Source organism: Lethenteron reissneri, chromosome 27, assembly GCF_015708825.2.
Source record: "Lethenteron reissneri isolate LAM-NWPU_2019-01 chromosome 27, ASM1570882v1, whole genome shotgun sequence".
NCBI lineage: Eukaryota > Metazoa > Chordata > Hyperoartia > Petromyzontiformes > Petromyzontidae > Lethenteron > Lethenteron reissneri.
In genome coordinates, this window is record NC_083805.1 from 17,608,828 (window position 1) to 17,628,516 (window position 19,689).

Here is a 19,689-nt window from a genome sequence, read left to right on the forward strand (position 1 = left end):
CCCGCATTGATTCAACGCAAGCAAAGTTGCCCAGCCGCTTCGACAGCGTCGCGGTCTGCCCCGTTCGCGTTCTTCAGCGGTGATGTAGGAAGCATTTGGTGTGCGCATGACTCCGCCGCCTTTTCCACTCTTAGAATTCTGCCTCTCTTCCTCCTCACCCTCATTCCCTCAGGAAGCTCCTCACAATTCCAGGAAACGCCTGCCCTTATCTCGCCTGTCCCCCACACACGCACACCGTGCATGCACGGGAAGTGTGTATGGGTTTCATTATATAATTACTCAGCCATTAGCACTTTGTGCACATTTGGCAGCGCATGCAACGGCAACTTACAATTACTGTACGGCACGCAAGAAGCGCTTTAAAATCAACTGCAATCTAGATCGTTGACGATCGCAACAAACCAATGCATTGTACGATTATTTATTTTGCTACTTATATTCTCCACAGCGACGCCAGTTATTACGTTGTGTTCTGTATTAGAGTTTTTGATTGAAACGAGGACCCACGTCAAACGGAGAGCGCCCTTGCCGACAAACAAACAGGCAGCGCATCAGCATTGATTCAGCGAGCCCGATCCCGAAGATGGAAGACGATGTCGAAACCGGTCCGGTTTGTTTGCATTAAACCGAAGCTGCAAAAAAAATCATGGCACTCCCAAAAGGCCGTGCGGCCGATGCGATGTGTAAAACTGTTTAACGTTGTCCTGTGTGCGGTGGGGGGGGGGGCAGATTTGGGAAGGAGGCGTCTTGTTTGCTTGTTTATTCAACTCGCTCATTCACACTGCAGCCTCCACAGGTGTAGAGCAGCAGGCGGGGAGCGCGTGGGGAGCAGAGGTGAGAGATGAGCGGGTGATGATGGCAGCGTTGGTGAGCAAAGCCCAAAACGTCAAGCGGCTAGCAACAAACATCACTATTCAATTTGTGATTGACACACGTGTTGATTTGATAAATATTATGAGAGCTTGGGAAAAGAGACGACGGGAAGGGAAGAAGCAGGAAAAGTTAGGTGACCTGCAGTGTGGCGAGTGGGTGGGTGGTAGTGTGTGAATGAGTGGGTGGGTGTGTTGTTATATTTGGTTTTTTACCCTTTTATCTGCCAACAAAACTGACACCTTTTTTTACAAGGAGTCATGTTTGCATTGACCACAATACCTCCGGTCAGAATTCAAACAAAAAACACAACTCTGATAATATATGCACTGTCCTTGAAATTGATTGGTCCACACCCGAGACAACTTTTCTTAGAGCCTAGTCTCACATGGTGTTGGACCAGATGACGCCAAAAGGCGCACAATTCAAAGACAATGCACCATCAGAGTATGAGAGCTCGGGGTAAAAAAGGTGTCAGTTTTGTTGCCAGATAAAAGGGTAAAAAAACAATTATCATATTTTGCTACTGGCAAAGGAGGTTCCAATGGAGTGTGTTGTTGTTGTGACCTGCAGTGTGGTGAGTGGGTGGGTGGTAGTGTGTGTATGAGTGGGTGGCTGAGTGTGTTGTTGTTGTTGTGACCTGCAGTTGTTGGTGGTTGAACAAAGTGTGGATGAGATGGAAGTCAGTGTCTGGTCGACCAAGTCCTCAAGATGGGTAGAGGAATCGAGTGAAGTACATGGGAAAAGTGACCATGGCAGGTAGCGACAGAAGAGTGATGAGGAGGTGACTGAACGCTGGTCAGCGAGTGACTGCAGTGACTCAGCAAGAGCTGGGTCATCGTATGGAGATGGCGTAGGCAGATGGAGAGACGCGCGCACGAGGTCGTGCAACGTGGACGCGCGCGGGAGGCCGTGCGGTGAGTTCGCGAGTCTCACTCGAACCGCGCCGTGGCGGCGGCAGCAGCAGCACCGTGTCAGTTTTCATTTTTATTTTTTCACCAAATTCACAGAGGCAGGAAATCTACACACACGACTACGAACGACGACGACGTCATTTGGCCTCCTTCACCTTGCGGGCGGCTGCCTTCTCCTTGGCCTGCAAGCACACACACAAAGAAAAAGATCCCCCGTGTAGCCTTGGGGCAAAGTGCAATGAGCGAGCAGCACCAATAAAGCCAGAAGGTCCGGAGAAGAGCCCACAAGACAGCCAGCTCCTTCTGGTGAACATTCCTGTGGCCCCAGCATCATCATCATCATCGTCGTCGTCAGCTGAAGAGGCAGGAGATCAAAGATACGTACAAGATTTAGCCCTGAGAGGTAACATCTCCATGCGATCCTGAGAGGCACCGTGGGGATAAATGACGACTCACGTACAATCACGCGTGTAGTTCACGTGCATCTGGCCAGGTTGCTCAGCGGTAGAGCGAGCTCCTCGCAAATGGAAAGGTCACAAGTTCAAATCCTGCTCAGGCATGGTTGACTCAGACCATCATCCCCTCTGGGATCGCGAAAATATGTACTGCTATGTGGGGAAATCAACAGTGGTTCTCCTACGAATCGACTCGCTCTCACCAACGGAACGTGGAATTTCCACCAACCGGTTCAGGGGCTGTAAAACGGGAGATCAGCACCGATGGCTCGCAATTCGTTTGAGCAGGAAGTCGCTGTGGCTTGAAAGTTCACATTTACGCATGCACGGACGGGGGAAACAGAGCTACACAATGCGTCGTGCGTCCCCGGGTACGGCCAAACACGCACGCCCCGCCTCCGACATTCCTCTGCGCACAGAATCATCGTCCACAGCCAAGGCCATGCCGTTGTTCTGTTGCAGTGCCTACACAGACAGATCGCGCGCGGGCAGCGATGGCGAAGCGCAACCTTGACTGGGCTTAGCCGAAAGCAAGATATCCGGACGGCAGGGCGGCGGTACGCTGGCCTCGCAGGAACAACGGGGCCTGGGTTTCATTCCCGACCCGGGCGCCTTTCCGCGTGGAGTTCTAAGTTCTCCCCCTGTTCTGCACGGGTGTCCTCCAGGATCTCTGGTTTCTTCCCATAGCCAAACGCACAGACAGAATGTAACTGGCATTGACCAAACAGCCCAGTGTAGCATCAACTGCTGGATGAAGGCCTCCCAAAGACTCCACCACCTCTCGCGATCCTGCGATCTAAAGATCCGTCTAGCTCCTGCAGACGGCCTGGTTTCACCACTCCATCTCCGCGGTGGACGTCCTCTTGGGCGCATTCCCTTTTTTAGCTGCCACTCAAGAGTTGGTTTCTACCCCTGGACGCTATCTCTCTTAGGCGTGACCCGTCTTCCCCCAAGTCCCATGTCTTAGCGGTTGGTGTGGTGACAGAAGCGGCGTACACGAGCGAGTACTCGCGGGCTGTTGAGCAGCGAGATAATTATTGCTTCGTGAATAACAAATGCGAGAATGAGTTTATCTTGCTAAAAATGTAAGGCTAGAAGTGCAGAGGAGCAGCGGATCATGTGGTCAGGCCTGCATGCACGGTGAGGATTACACAACACGCACAGCAGCAGGGCACGGCTACCATCATGCCCTGCATGCACGTCATGTGACCGCCGCGCTGCTCATGATGCTCTCAGCCTTGTCCAGACCACCAGCTCGGAAGAGCTGAAAGCGCGACCCTCGAGTTGCCAAGGCCACGAGCTCAAAGAGTTGAGGAAATGTGGCCGTCGCTTCGGCCAGCAGTGAAACACAAGACACAGCTGGAGAATGGTTTTGTCCTCATTAGGACTCATCGGTAATAATCACTGCTGCCCTGTGACTGTGGGAGCCCCGTATATAAAGGGGCCTGCAAGCATCGGGCCATGTCACTCATGCTAATCATTGTTAATAATGTATATGTAGTGGGAAAAAACACGAGTGGAGTGAGTGTGCTGGGAGGTGCCACCTTCTCCACGAGAGGCAGCAGCTGCTGTTGTTCTGCCAGGGTCTTGAGCAGCTCCATGATGAAGGGAAGATAGTTGTGCTTGCGGCGGACGTTTTCCACCTACAGCATAAACGGCGGCAATGCGTGACCACAGAGGCCTTTCCCATCTCTCACGAAGACAACGGTTCCCCTTGTAGCCCGCACAGACTGTTGGGGCACGGGCTGTTAGTGAGCACCTGTGAAGGCCAGGCCTGCACACGAGGGAGTGCTGTGGCCAGCACCACAATGCTGACGTTTACGCACCGTACCAGGTACACATTAAAGGCCGAGTCGACCTGGGGGAGGCCCGGGAACTGTTCAGACATTTGTTACCGTCATTGGTTGTGAGCGGGAATGGAACTCGGGTGACTGGGTCCGTAGCGCAGTGCAGCGCTAACTACTGCGCCAACGCCCGCCCCATACATGCACAAACGTCATACGCCTCTAAGTGGTGGTAACGTCACCACGGCGTTTGTGCCAGGCTATGTGCACTTTAAGAGGCACGTGAAGTGTCGAACACTCGTTGGCAGGTCACGGAACAGACCCAGGCACCATGGGTTGACTGATTGAGATGACTGACATATGCAGCACCTGTGCCCCCTACTGTGCCAACTTGCTGTGTTTTAGCCGCCCGGCGCTCTGCTCATTGTTGTGAGCATTGCGCCTCTGCTCTCTATTGTTGCAGAATGGCAATTGCCTCCAACTACCCAGTAGCGCCCTTCACGAGCTTTTCCCAGAGGCTGATCTTGACACCGCTGGTACTTGTCATTGGCCAATTCACTCAGCTCCATATCCTCTCATACCACATCATTATATATCTTCTCTAGCCCGTGATGTGTCCTTTTATCCCCCTCTATTCAGACAAATAAAAGCTATTTAGGTATGTGGTGGCTGGGCATGTGGGCTACATGACCCAGCAAACACAGCCTCGCCTGCCGGAGGAGCTCACTGATGGGACTGTGTCCAGTTTTTTCATGGATTTGTGAGATCCTCACACAATCCAGCCTGGTTTAACCCAGGAGTGAGTGTAGGCAGGCCAGCCTGAATGTTTATAACCGGTGAAATTGTTCCATTAAGGAGGGTCCACGTTTCGCAAACAGAAAAGGGAGGGCATGACTGTGGCCAAGAAGACTCAAAGCGTTAGGCAGCCGATGAAAAGATAATGCCGCTCGACTGATTCGGAGTGAGACCTCTGTTGTCAAATCGGAGCTGGTCATAAGCACATTGCGCAGGTATGGAAAACTCTCCACCTTCTCCACAACTGCCCCATTTACGTTTACACATGCGCACATTTATGCACAAACGCACGTGCGCACAAGCGCAAAAGCACGCACAATCACGCACACACGTGCAGGAACACGCACACTCGCGTGCACTCAAGCGCACACACGTGCACACTCGCGTACCTTGTGTCGCTGCATCTTGAGGTTCTCCTCCTCGATGAGCAGCATGAGCTCGCTTGTCTCGGCCAGAGACCTCGCGCCTCCGCCCTCCCGCGCCTCGCCCTGCGGGGACGGCACCGGCCACGCTCTCTCCGTTCACCGCACAAGCAGACGCTTGGCAAGCGTCACCTTGGTGCGCGCGCATCGTAAATGTTCACGGAAGCAGCGTTCTAAAGGCTCTACGTGAGCAATGATTGGTCAATACACCCGCATGTATGCACGTGTCATAAAGAGAGGAATTCAGTAAAAAATCTGCCTTTTCGGAGGGTTCTGCTAGGTCATAAGGGGCGATGTTGTTGCTGCTGCGTGTAATCCCAATTGAGTAGTTTTCAGATGATCTTTCAGCACTGGGATGTTTGGCCTGTACCGGTCACCACATTGTGTTATTTTAGTGATGGGAAGAAACCAGAAAACCCGGAGTAAAACATTGCAGAACAGGGGGAGAACATATATACTCCACGCAGAAAGGTGCCCGAGTCGGGAATCAAACCCCGTCTTGCTGCGAGTCACAAGTGATCGATGAAAACTTTCCCAGCTTCAACGTTGTCAATACGGAAGTCACCGTGTGCACCCCCGCTCAGGCGTGACATCGCAAGGCAACGAGTGACCGGCAAGAAAACCAGTTTGCACTACGCGGACACTCACATTCTGTGTAGGTTAAACATCCAACACATTTGCATCTGTAGTGCCGTATCCGTGCGTTTGTTTTATCCGCGCCAGGCCCCGTATAATCACGTGCTGGGTGGATTTCTGCATCGCAGGATGGTGGGAGGTGGCGGTGGCTTGGGGAGGCCTCAGTTTAGCAGTGGACGAACCATCGCTGATGATGTCATATTAATTATATATCACTCACAAGAGGTGAATGACACAGACAGATGAGAGGGAGTGGGTCCGCACCTGGGTGAGGCCGGCTTGGAGTTCCGCTATTCGGCGCTCGTAAATCATCCTCCGATCGGACACCACGGCCATGAGGCTGAACCGGATCTCCCCCTCGGTGTACCTGCACAGTAGACAATGTGTGTAATTATTAAACGCATCACATTTCTTACGAGCAATCATTGGTGGGAGGAACCCGGAGAACCCAGAGGAGACCCATGCAGTGTTCAGGGGGAGAACATAGAAACTCCATGCCGAAAGGCACCCCGAGTCAGGAACTGAACCCAGGCACGAGTGGTGTTACCATCGCATCAAATGCTCGCAATGCTGCGAGGCGATTAAAGGAAGATGCTCTTCTTGCCACGTCACGTGGACACTTTTAACTCAACTCTGGGCACGTGTGCCGCTGCCGTGAGCCACTCCACAGCCAGGGGACGCGACACTGACCCACGACTGGAATAGCAAGGGCCAAACTCAATTGTAACGATGGTAATAATAATCTTTGCACATACGGCGCACTTGCTTAAATCCCCGAGCATCGCATCTCAGCCATTCAAAGGGAACTCCCCCGAGCGGCAGCTATCCGTGTGCGGCACAAGGTGACTCGGCACCGGCCTGAAGGCGGCCATTAGTCTGCCAGCGGAGGGCGATGCTGCTACACGCAATCGCAACCCAGATAATTCGTGGGTAAATTTTTTTTAGTTTGGGAAATTACGACCGTGACGAGGGCTCACAACGGCCTCATCGTTTTGGAGTCACTTGGCAGGATCTTGTCATTGGCCACTGTGAAGCAGATGCAGGGCCGTAATATCCAATAGGCACAGTAGGCACTGAAAATTTTTTTGTTTGTATGATAAATAAAATGTAAGATATCTTCTTGAATACATATATTTACAGAGCAAGGATAGGCACAGTGTGATGATATCCTCGCCCAACCCACGTCTACAGTAGATTTGATCAAAATAACCACCTTCTGTGAAGCTATTTCCGGACTTGAACAGCTGTGCGAAATTACTCAAAATCAATAAACTGATTTGGGGTAAAAATATAAATTACCAACGCTTCAGCTTATAACTATATATTTGTGTTCGCCTGTCAGCCAAAACCGCATACTGAAATCATGTCTAGAAACTAATTTGATGGTAACGAGAAGCCATACATCCCATGCAGCCCTAATGCCAAATTTTACGCTCGGCCATGTTGTGTCCATCAAGTCAACTTAGAACAATTCACGACCATTTGTAGTGGGGGCACAGGCCCTTGCACGGTTACCAACGGCGCTCTAATCATCACCGGCCGTGCACGGCTCGGCGAGCGGACGAAACAGGGGGCAGAATGAGCGAGAGAGGCATTGTTCGTCCGCTCTTCGCCCGCCGTAGACGCCGCTTGCGTTCGGGCCCTGCCGCAAGTCCAGGTGGCCCCCACTCGCCGACATTCCCTCTACAGCAGCCGACACCTGCACGGAGGCGGCGCAAGCATCGCCAAATTGGCCACGGCCCTACCGAAATCTGACGGAAGAAACTCCGCTACTCGTGGTCTCCACTACCCGCAGCCTCAGTCAACATTGCAGGCAGCAGCTGCTTAGGTCGCCCGCATTTGTGCGTTCCTGTGGTTGGAGCAGACTGCCGCGTATTCCACACGACGCGTATTGACACTGCAGCGGTCTGCATGTCGGCGCGAGCGTGGCCTCGCCTCCTCACCTCTGAATTCGGCGCTCGATGACGGGTCGCACAGATTTTACCCAGTCCTCCTGGTCACAGGCGCCTGACAGAAACACGCGCACGTTGCCACAGCTGGTGGGCAATCCAACTCAAGTGAAGACGGTGTGTTGCGCGGCAGCAGCCGGCGGTGATGCGTGTTGCTGACAGCAGAGATTGCTGCTCTGGCCAAAATGAACAAAATGCCAGCTCAAGGTGGTGAAACAAACCAGAGCAAAATCGATAAAAGAAAACGATTCCCGAAGAAATTCGACGAGATATTTAAAAGCGGAATCCAAGAGGTGTAAAGGTGAGAGACGCCGTTCCCACACTGCCACGTTCCCAGTGCGACGCGCGCGACGCCTGCCGGCTCCTCTCATTGGCCGATGGAATTCACAGGAATGCGGCCAGGAGGCCCAGCGCCAGAGCGAGGAGCGGCTCGCCGTCGGAAGGTCACGAGGTCAAATCCTGCTTGGGGGGTTGACTCAGCCCATCGTTCCTCTCGGGCCGATAAAACGAGTACCACTCTTTGGGGAAGTCAACAGTGGTTGTCCTGTGGATGGATTCGCTCCTGCAGCAGCAATGTTGGACTTTCTTATCACTGGATAAGGGCTGCTGCAATGGAGATGTGAACCAATGTCTGAAGGCTCGTTTGAGCAGGAATCCACTTCTTGTCACTCATTGTTTTGCATCCAATGAAGCAACAGGTGTGTTACTTTGCATGTCCATAAGGATAACAATCCATTTCCCCACTCCTGCTTTACCGCTGTATGAGTCACCGAATTGTATTTGAAATACTTCCTAAACATGCCGCTGTGCAGTCCGAGACTCCGACTGCACAGCCAGGTGGCGGTGGTGGCCAAGCTGCTGCACGTGGCTGCCTATAATCCAGCACTATGGAGGCAGTAGCAGCAGCAGCAGCAGCGAGGGTTCGTGGACCACACAAGTGTCGTGAAGCCCCCTCCCCATTGGTGTTAAGGAGGTGCCATACCCTGATGCGCCAAGGTAAGGTAGTAGAGTACAGCAAAGTGTGGACTAATCTCCATCTGTTCCTTCTGTGTGGGATAGAGTGTTGCCCCCTCGCGTACGTTGATGTTCTCTAGGTGCTCCGCTTACCACCCACATGAATAAACACTCGTTACTTGGCTAAAACATCTTTATATATAGAGGACAGCAGAGCTTTGGCAATTGTTGGTAGCGCCAGCTCACCGCCTGGCTGCTGCTGCCTTTCAACTTGGTCTGCGGATCCTCAGCGATTGTGAGAGATGTGATTTGCATGAAGGTCGTGATATATAAAACTACACACGACGACGATGATTATTATTACAATTAGTGCTGCCCCCTCACACGTGTGGATTTTTTCTGGGTGCTCTGGTTTGTGGTCTCCCGTGCCCCCCGTACGAAACCTGTGAGCGTCCTCACAAATCCTAGAGCGGCGGTTTTCAATCAATCAACATTTATTGGTCGCATACACAGTGAAGCTGATGTTATAGCGGGTGCAGCGAAATGCTTGAGTTGTCAGCTCCACAACTTTTCAATAGAATGTCGAAGAAATAATCAACAAAAATGAAAAAATAAATAATAAATAAAATAATAATGAAATATCCAAACGAATCCAATTACAAACCAAATAACATTGCAACAATAATCAAAATAACAAACTGTAAATATATTCATGGGATGAATGAACACAGAGATATGCTATGAATGATATGTACAACAATATATATTAGAGTGAGCTCTGTCGGTTATACGGTATGTAAATAAGCTGTGTTTCATTTTGTGATGGACTCTGCACAAATGATGACATGTACGAAAAAAAAAATCAAACTTAAAGGTTCATATTCTTAGGTTTTTTCCGGTAAAGTCACGTAGGTAAAAAATTTAAATTAATAAAAGTAAAATCAAAATAAAATAAAAATCACGACGTTTCAGAGGCAACACAAGCTTCCGTCTTCAGGTGGAACCGTCACAGCACGATAGACTGTTCCACCTGAGGACGGAAGCTTGCGTTGCCTCCGAAACGTCGTGATTTTTATTTTATTTTACTTTTATTAATTTAAATTTTTTACCTACGTGACTTTACCGGAAAAAACCTAAGAATATGAATCCTTGCAGTCACGAAAGCTTCAAATCTAGAATCAAAAACTTAAAGGTAACAAAGAGAAGCTTTGGACGTACCTAGATCGATGGGCCCATCGCGAAGACCATCCAGCTCGTAGAGGCGACCTTGCTTGGGCACAAAGGCCACAAAGTGGAACGCGTCCTCGTCTTTGCCAGCTGCACGGCCGTCCCACTCAAACATCTGCTGCCTGCGCCAACACCACGGGCATTTGCTCATCCGCGCCTCGCCACCAGGCCAGCGAGCGAGAACGCCTTCCACCGTTAGCATGATAACATGAGCCACCTTATTTCGTAACCATCACCGACCGATATGATGTTCCACTTCGAGAGACCACGGATATATACTCTGCATGCGCTTTGTTCACCGATCGCGCCCATCTCCCACGAGCCGAGCTCGTGGTGGCAACACGCCACCGTCTCTCTCGCCCAGCCATACGAACGCCGTTCAACCTTTCTGACAGTCTATTGTGTGTTAGTATTTACGTTGATCTTCTTTCGCACCGTACGTAGCCAACCGTGCTAGCCATCTGTGCGAAGCCGCGTTTGACATTCGTGTTGCTTTACGCCACTGAAGTGTCTGGCGAGCAAAGACGTCGCGTCGCCGAGCCTGCTCTCGCTGCAATGCCGGTGACCCGCATCTGCACGCACCTGGCGAAGCTGTTGTGGACTTGGCGGATTGTGTCCGAGTTGCTCAGAGCCAGTCCCTTCATCTGCGCACGTCAACAAAAATCCACACGCACAGAAGCGCCACTTCCGTCACAAGCCAAAACAAACTATTATATTTTTAGATTTGAAGCTTTCGTGACTGCAGGAATCCATTCTCTCTGGTTCTTTCGGTAAAGTCACGTGGGTAGAAAATTAATAGATCACGACGTTTCGATCGCAACACAAGCGACCATCTTCGGGTGAGAGAGAGAAAGCTACTGAAACAAGTCCTTATGTAGGCCCGAGATGGGTGCAGCCTCAGGGTAAGAGGGCGGGGCTAGAGATGGTCTCCCTGAGGCTGTATAAGTGGCTATTGTATTGTGAGAGATCAGCATGTTAATGCACCCCACCACTCCTCGCCACATTCCTACCGTGTCAGCTGTCCTTACCGAGACACCGAATGTGGAAAGCTGCTTGTGTTGAACCAAAGCTGCTAAATTCATGCACTTCCAGAAGGTCCGTGTGTGGCTGATGGTATGAGTAAAAAATTATTTTATTTTTTAGGTGGAGAGGCAGATTATATGGGACGCAGCTTATCATCTATTTGACTGTGAGGTGTTGTTCAGTTGCCGATGCATCAATTGATCAACACGTGTATCAGGTCACGTGTGTGTGTGGTACATCATCATCACGGCAAATATAAATTAAGCAGTTACACCCAGCCAAGTGGCTCATTGGGAGAGTGATGGGCTCTCGCAAGGTCACGAGCTCAAATTCGGGGATCGATATAATGAGCACCACTCTGTGGGGAAGCGATAAGTGGTTGTCCGATGAATATAGACTTGCCCCGTCCATGGCAATGAGGAATTTCCACCACTGGCTCAGGAGATGAGCACCAACGGCGCCTCGTTTTGATTAGGAACTCTGGAATGTTCCTTTTTGTCGAATAGAACGAGATGAACAGACGAGACGGGAACATCGTGAAACAGAACAAAAGATAAGAGACGATGCAAACGAGGCATGCAGTACAACACGATAAATACGAGAGAGACAATACAAACGAGTTGGTACAAATTAGGCAGAGAGTATAAACAATACGAGATGAGATAATACACGCACGAGACACAATACATTGCTTCTTGAGTCAATACGTAGCTCTGAACAGCGAATAGCATCCTTCAGTGGGTCACACGAGACAGTACTGCAACATCGCCGGGATGTGGTAGTCCAGCACCGTGGAGGCAGCGAGGGTTGGTGGGTCACAACATGTTGTGACTGTTGAGGTTTCGTACCCTGGCTCGTCAGGAGATGGCAGTACAGCAAGTGTAGAGTAATCTCCAATGTTTATTTATATTCTCCACAACGATGCTAATGAGCATGTTTAGTAACGTATGGGTTAGAGTCTTCCCCATTGAATGTGTGCGTATTCTCTGGGTGCTCCGCTCTCCTCCCAAATGTGTAAACAACTCATTGACTAAAATCAACTTAATACACAGAGAACCGTAGAGCTTCATGGGGGGTGAGCCTAGCACCGGCTCACCACGTGGCTACTGCTGCTGCCTTCCCACTCATCTGTGGTTCCTCCTCGTTCCTTCGAGCGATTCTCTCTCTCCGGCAGCGAGCCTATCCTGTACGGCGGTGGTGGTGGGGCGAGGCAACTCTAAATGGCTACAACTGTGACGAGGGGGAATGAGGCCGGCTGGACTGCGCGCACGTGCATGGGCGCGTCGGGGCGAGTGGGCTGCGAGCTCACCGCCGAGTCGAAGCCGCTGGTGAAGTCGCGGAAGGAGGTGAGCGTGTGGCCCAGTGCGACATCGCCGTGCGTCACATTAAGCAGCACGCTCAGCAGCGCCTGCGTGGCGCACGCGTTGCTGATCACCTGAAACAAAGACAAAGACCCCCATATAGCCTCAATAGACTGTTGGGGCAAGTGCTGTTAGCGAGCACCTATGAAGGCCGGAATGGTACACGAGGGGGTGGGTGGCCAACACCACGCCCGACCGCCTTTGTCTCCCAAGTCGATGTTTACACATCACACCAGGTACTCATGTGACTCAGCCTAGGGGAGGGCCCAGGACCAGTTTAACTAATCGTCACTGGTGTTGGCCGTGAGCGGGAATCGAACTCGGGTCACCGGGTTCATAGCGCAGCGCACTAACCACTATACTACCGTTCATCATTGCGTTGCTAATCACCTGTAACACATGCACACACGGGCATTAAGGGTGGCGGCGTAGTGGTAACGCTCAAGCCTCACGGTAAGAAGGTCCCGAGTTTGATCCAAACTCAGGTGCCTTTCCGCGTGTAATTTGTATGTTGTCCCCCTGTTCTGCCGAGTGAATGAAAGTGAGTGTGCGAGTGTGTGCGCTAAGAGTGTTGGGAGCTGCGACATAGCGGTTAGCGCGTTGCGCTATGGACCCGCCGGCCCAAGTTCAATTCCCGCTCGTGGTCAACACCAGTGATGATGATATGAACTGGTCCTAGGCCTCCCCTAGGTTGACTCAGCATCAAATGAGTAACCGGTGCGGTGCGTAAACATCACCATTCGGGAAACAAAAGCGGCTGGTTGTGGTATTGGTCACCTAACCCCTCATGTGCCATGACGGCCTTCATAGGTGCTTGCTAACAGCATTTGCCCCAACAGTCTGTTAAGGCTACACGGGGGATCTTTGTCTGTGTTGGTGTGAGTGGAGTTTGCGTGTGATCCCCCTGTTCTGCTTGTGTTTCCCCCGGGTTCTCTGGTTTCATCCCATACCCAACAAAAAACCCCACAATGTAACTGCTGTTGGACAAATCTCCCAATGCTGACATGTTACCTGCAAATTACTCAATTGGGATCACACACAAAGCAGCAACATCGCCCTCTATCGCAAAGACTTTGCAGAAACCTTCCTGACACTGTATTGGGTGAACAGCGTTAAGAAGGGGGAGACTACATTCTGACGTACATCGCAAAAGTTCCCTGTGGCCGTTCTCCCAGGCGCTCCCCTGTAATGTCCTGCCCGCGCTGACGGCGGGGCACCGAGCACGCGTGTACCTGCTTGGCGAAGAAGAGTGTGTCGTTGCGCGAGTCGCGCACGATGGAGCCCTCCATCTCCTCCCCCGCAGTCCACTTGAACAGGAAGATCAAACCGTGCACCGGCCTGCAGCAACCAGAGTCGAGCGGGTCACGCCAGCGGCTTACAAATGTTCCTCACTCATATTTTAGGTTTGAAGATTTTTGATGGTGGCGCAGTGGTGAGGTGTTAACTACCTCGCCTGGTATGCAGAAGTTCGTGGGTCCGATCCCAACCCTGACGCCTGCTGTATATTTGGAGTTTGCATGTTCTCCACGTGGTCGCGTGGATTTTTCTCCAGGTTCTCCAGTTTTTCCCAACACATTTTGAAACATGCGTTTAGAGTGTTTGGCTGCTATAAATTTCGACATAAGCCACTTCTCGTTGGGCTATTATTTGTGGCCAGGTCGCTTCTGAAAAAGAGCTACATAGCTTCGATTTTCGACTTTGTGTGAAGTTTGTAGGTTTCCCCACCTGTTCTTCCGAGTGAGTGCAAGTATTTTTTTTTATGTTCTCTCCCTGTTCTGCATAGTTTTCTCCAGGTTCTCCGGTTTCCTCCCATAGCTGAAAACCCCCAATGCAAATGGTATTGGCCAAACATGCCAATGCTGAAACACTCCTGCACATTACTCAATTGGGATCACACAACAGCAGCATCGCCCACAACTTCAAAATCTTGTCAGGATCCTTCTGAAAGAGTCATGAGACTCACCGAGGCATTCTTGGGTAAACAAGCATATTAATAACAATTGTCAATATTGGGATGTGCCCTATCAATTCAGGAATATTTGTTTGTCTCGTATTTACTGTCTCATGTGTTGTTTATTCCATCTCACTGATTTGCATGATCTATTAGTCTCATGTAACAAAAGAAGATGTATTCACATCAACACAACTTGATAACACTAATACTCGCATTCAGGCACCGCGATAGCGAGATGTTAACTCCCTCGCCTGGTATGCAGAAGTTCGTTGGTTCGATCCCAACCATGAGGCCTGTACATTTGGCGTTTGCATGTTCTTCCCGTGGTCGCGTGGACTTTTCTCCGGGTCCTCCGGTTTTCCCCTCCACATTCAGAATCAACGTATTCACGCGTTTAGACTATTTGGCTGCAATAAGAGTCCACGTGATGAGCTACTCCGCTTCTGAAAAAGAGCTAAACAGCTCATATTCTTTGGGTGTTTCGGTAAAGTCACGTAGATATGTTAAAAAAGTAATAAATAAACCAAAAACTACGACGTTTCGATCGCAACACAAGCAATTGACATCAGGAGGATAAAAGGGATTTACAGCCTGCCCCCTTTTGTCCTCCTGATGACGACCATTTGCGTTGCCATCGAAACGTCGTAGTTTTTTGTTTATTTTCATTATTTTTTGAACCTATCTACGTAAATTTACCGAAAGACCCAAACAATATTAATTCCTGCAGTCACGAAAGCTTTAAGTCAAGCTATATATCTCAGTGGGCCTTATCTAGTAAAATAAACACGATATATTGCTTCAACGTAATCAAAAGTCTCGGCGCAGTTTTTTTTTTGCCCAGGAGATGCTCTAACGGCAGATGTCCCTGTGTGGCACAAGGAAGCGCTGCACCGGCCTGCAAGCGGGCATTATCCTGCCAGTAGAGGGCGATGGTTGCTACGTGTAATTACACGAGTAATTTTCAGCACACCTTAAAACAATTTGGCAAAATGGTACCACGACGTGGGCCGGCATACGTCGTGGGCTCTTCAACGTCCACTGTGAAGCAGATGTCGCGTGGTATTCTAAGGCTAATACGCCCGTGGTATTATCCGGGGCGGCCTGCTTGGTTCGACGCGTTAACATTCCGCCACGTGCGGCGAATGTCCCGGCCGCTGGGCCGCATCCCCTCCCCGGTGCCACGCACGTGCCCGGGCGCGAGAGTCGGTTTGCGCCGTGCCCGGAGGGACCGCGTGCGCAGGACCCACTTGAGTTTGCTGAAGCTCTCCTCCTCCAGGCTGTAAATCTCCTCCACCTGCGCCCCTTTACAGCCTGCACGCGCAGATTCACACAGGCGTTACACTCCGTCAACAAGAAAGCATGAATTGCACGCGTCGATGTTCGTACCAACACAGCCGCGTACGCCGCCCCCGGGACGCCCGTGCGCACGCCCATACACGTCCCTGCACGACCACGCTCCCACACGTCCACGCTCACACACGTCCATGCTCACACATCCACACAATGCGCCGGGCGGCTGTGGTGGCCACCCCCGGCAATGTTGCTGCCTGTAATACGGCAGTGCAGGCAGCAGCGAGGGTCAGTGGATCACCGCACAAAAGTCGTTAAACTCCCTTACCCGTGAGCATCAAGGTGCCAAACCCTGGCTCGCTATCTATAGGGGATAGTGCGGCTCCGGGTTTCTCTCATGTTAAAACAATCATTGGTTCTAAACAGCTTAATATGTTGAGGACCGCAGAACTTGAGGGGGGGGGGGGATTTGGTTCTGGCTCATTGCGTGGCTGCCTTCCCGCTCGTCTGTTGTTCCTTCTTGCGTCTTCTCTCTCTGAGAGTGAGCGAACACTGTGTCGAACCGTTACAAGTTGACATTGTTATATATGCCCACACTTGCACGCGCCTCAACAAATCCTTACATGACACATTCACACACCAGGCACATCCACACTCTCACGTACACTGCCATGTGAATACACAGAAACACCCCAGCGCGCACAGAAAACAACACGTATAGCCTTCGCAGACTGTTGGGGAAAGTGTTGTTTGCAAGTAGCACCTATAAAGGTTGGCATGGTACACGAGGGGGTGGGTCGCCAGCCCCACGCCCGACCGCCTTTGTCTCCCCAGTGGCGATGCTTTTACACACCGCACCAGATATTCATTTGAGGCCGAGTCGCCCTAGGGGAAGCCCAAGACTGGTTCAGATAATCCGTCATTGGCGTTGGCCGTGAGCGGAAATTGAACTCGGGTCTCCGGGTTCGTAGCACAACGCACTAACCGCTACACACCCACATGCACACACACACCCACATGCACACACACACATGCACACACCCCCACATGCACACACACACACCCACATGCACACACACACGCACACACACGAACTGAAACCCACACACGCGGTTCACCACAAAGTGGCTGTGATGTCACCACGGCGTTTTTGCCATGCTTGGTGCACACTTTGGGGCCACGTGGAGTATCGAAGGCCCACTGGCAGGCCACGGAACAAACACATGTGTCATGGCTTGACTGACCGAGATGACTGGCAAGTTGCACCAACTGCACTCCCCACTCCCCCTACCGATTGTTGGTGCAAGTGCTGTTAGCGAGCACCTATGAAGGCCGGAACGGTACACAAGGGGGTGGGTGGCCAGCACCACGCCCGACCGCCTTTGTCTCTCCAGTGGCGATGTTTACACATCGCAGCAGGTACTCATTTGAGGCTGAGTCACCCTAGGGGAGGCCCGGGTCCGGTTCAGATAGTCGTCACCGGTGTTTGCCGTGAGCGTCGCGCAGCGCGCTCACCACTGCGCCACCACTCCCCTTACTCACACAAACACACGTGCACACAAACACGCGTGCACACAGACACGCGTGCACACAGACACGCGTGCACACAGACACGCGTGCACACAAACACGCGTGCACACGTGCACACAAACACGCGTGCACACAAACACGCGTGCACACAAACACGCGTGCACACGTGCACACAAACACGCGTGCACACAGACACGCGTGCACACAAACACGCGTGCACACAAACACGCGTGCACACAAACACGCGTGCACACAAACACGCGTGCACACAAACACGCGTGCACACAAACACACGTGCACACAAACACACAAACACACGTGCACACAAACACACGTGCACACAAACACACAAACACACGTGCACACAAACACGTGTGCACACAAACACGCGTGCACACAAACACGTGTGCACACAAACACGCGTGCACACAAACACACGTGCACACAAACACACAACACACGTGCACACAAACACACGTGCACACAAACACACACACACACGTGCACACAAACACACGTGCACACAAACACACAAACACGCGTGCACACAAACACACGGCACACAAACACAACAAACACACGTGCACACAAAGCACACGTGCACACAAACACACGTGCACACAAACACACAAACACACGTGCACACAAACACACAAACACACGTGCACACAAACACACAAACACGCGTGCACACAAACACACGTGCACACAAACACACAAACACACGTGCACACAAAACACACGTGCACACAAACACACCGTGCACACAAACACACGTGCACACAAACACACCAAACACACGTGCACACAAACACGAGTGCACACAAACACACAAACACACGTGCACACAAACACACGTGCACACAAACACACAAACACACGTGCACACAAACACACAAACACACTTGCACACAAACACGCGTGCACACAAACACACGTGCACACAAACACACAAACACGCGTGCACACAAACACACAAACACACGTGCACACAAACACGCGTGCACACAAACACACAAACACACGTGCACACAAACACACGTGCACACAAACACACAAACACACGTGCACACAAACACACAAACACACGTGCACACAAACACGCGTGCACACAAACACACGTGCACACAAACACACAAACACGCGTGCACACAAACACACAAACACACGTGCACACAAACACGCGTGCACACAAACACACGTGCACACAAACACACAAACACGCGTGCACACAAACACACAAACACACGTGCACACAAACACACAAGCACACAAACACACAAACACACGTGCACACAAACACACGTGCACACAAACACACAAACACACGTGCACACAAACACACGTGCACACAAACACACAAACACACGTGCACACAAACACGCGTGCACACAAACACACGTGCACACAAACACACAAACACGCGTGCACACAAACACACAAACACACGTGCACACAAACACACGTGCACACAAACACACGTGCACACAAACACACGTGCACACAAACACACGTGCACACAAACACACGTGCACACAAACACACGTGCACACAAACACACAAACACACGTGCACACAGCTCAGGGGTCGGCGTCGCGCCCCGAGCATGGAGAGAGGGCGAGAGAGGGAGGAGGAGGAGAGGGAGGCGATAGAGGGAGGAAGGAGCCGGGAACTCGCGCACGCGGAGCAACTCAACACCGGCGCTCTGACACGCGGCTCGGCCCGGCTCGGCACGCACCGAATCCCCGGATGAGTTCGGTGAAGACTCCGGGGTCGCTCTCAATGAGGCACCACTCGCCCGCGCTGCGGTCCGCCATGCCGCCTCCGCCTGGATGACACTCGCGATTCCCGCGACATCGATTCGCCGGGTTCGTCGATTCCCACTCGCAAAACGCAGAACCTCTCAGTTCGTGGAATCGATTCTTGTGGGAGTAATCGATATGCCTATGGAGTCGATCGTCCGGGTTCGCACTTAACACGGGGGGTGGGAGCGGTAATCGATTAATCGGTTCGCACCGACTCCATCGCAGGCGACACTCGCGTGGATTGTCTGCGTTGTGCTGTCACATTGTGCGGGATCGCTCCCTCCACTAGAGGCCGCCACGGTCACCAACAAAATAACGCCGCCTCCTCCTCATCCTCCTCCTCCTCTGTATCATCATCTTCATCCTCATCCTCCTCTTCCTTCTCCTCATCCTCCTCATCCTCCTCATCTTCTTCATCCTCCTCCTCATCCTCCTCTGTATCATCATCTTTATCCTTCTCCTCATCCTCATCTTCCTCCTCCTCATCCTCATCATCCTCCTCATCCTGATCCTCTTGATCCTCCTCATCCTCCTCATCCCCCTCCTCATCCTCCTCATCCTCTTCCTCCTCCTCTTCTATGAGCTAGTATTTGTGGCCAGCTCGCTTCTGAACAGGAGCTATATGGTTCAGTGGGCCTTACCTGGTAAAATAAAACTTGTCATTTTTTTCTCTAAACCGTGATATGATGCTGGCCTCACAAGAAGATATCTGGATCTTTT

General features: G+C 51.5%; 1 protein-coding gene across 1 annotated transcript; it reads right to left on the minus strand.

The window, feature by feature from the left end:
* Positions 1–1,844: 1,844 nt before the first annotated feature.
* Positions 1,845–19,020, minus strand: LOC133348670 (ubiquitin carboxyl-terminal hydrolase isozyme L5-like). The gene is made up of 11 exons (XM_061561610.1): positions 18,903–19,020; positions 15,592–15,655; positions 13,623–13,728; positions 12,339–12,464; positions 10,589–10,650; positions 9,998–10,128; positions 7,820–7,883; positions 6,141–6,243; positions 5,208–5,306; positions 3,784–3,882; positions 1,845–1,966 (listed from the first exon to the last, which is right to left on the minus strand). The coding sequence occupies exons 1-11, from the start codon at positions 18,979–18,981 to the stop codon at positions 1,922–1,924; spliced, it is 978 nt and encodes a 325-aa protein (XP_061417594.1). The 5' UTR covers positions 18,982–19,020; the 3' UTR covers positions 1,845–1,921.
* Positions 19,021–19,689: the final 669 nt, after the last annotated feature.

Bases quoted from the DNA above. Each gene is read 5' to 3' on its own strand.
- LOC133348670 (XM_061561610.1), bottom strand. From the start codon at position 18,981: ATGGCGGACCGCAGCGCGGGCGAGTGGTGCCTCATTGAGAGCGACCCC. The intron at 15,656-18,902 runs GTGCGTGCCGAG...CTGCGCGTGCAG, and splicing joins CGAACTCATCCGGGGATTCG to GCTGTAAAGGGGCGCAGGTG. The intron at 3,883-5,207 runs GTACGCGAGTGT...TTTATGCTGTAG, and splicing joins TCAAGATGCAGCGACACAAG to GTGGAAAACGTCCGCCGCAA.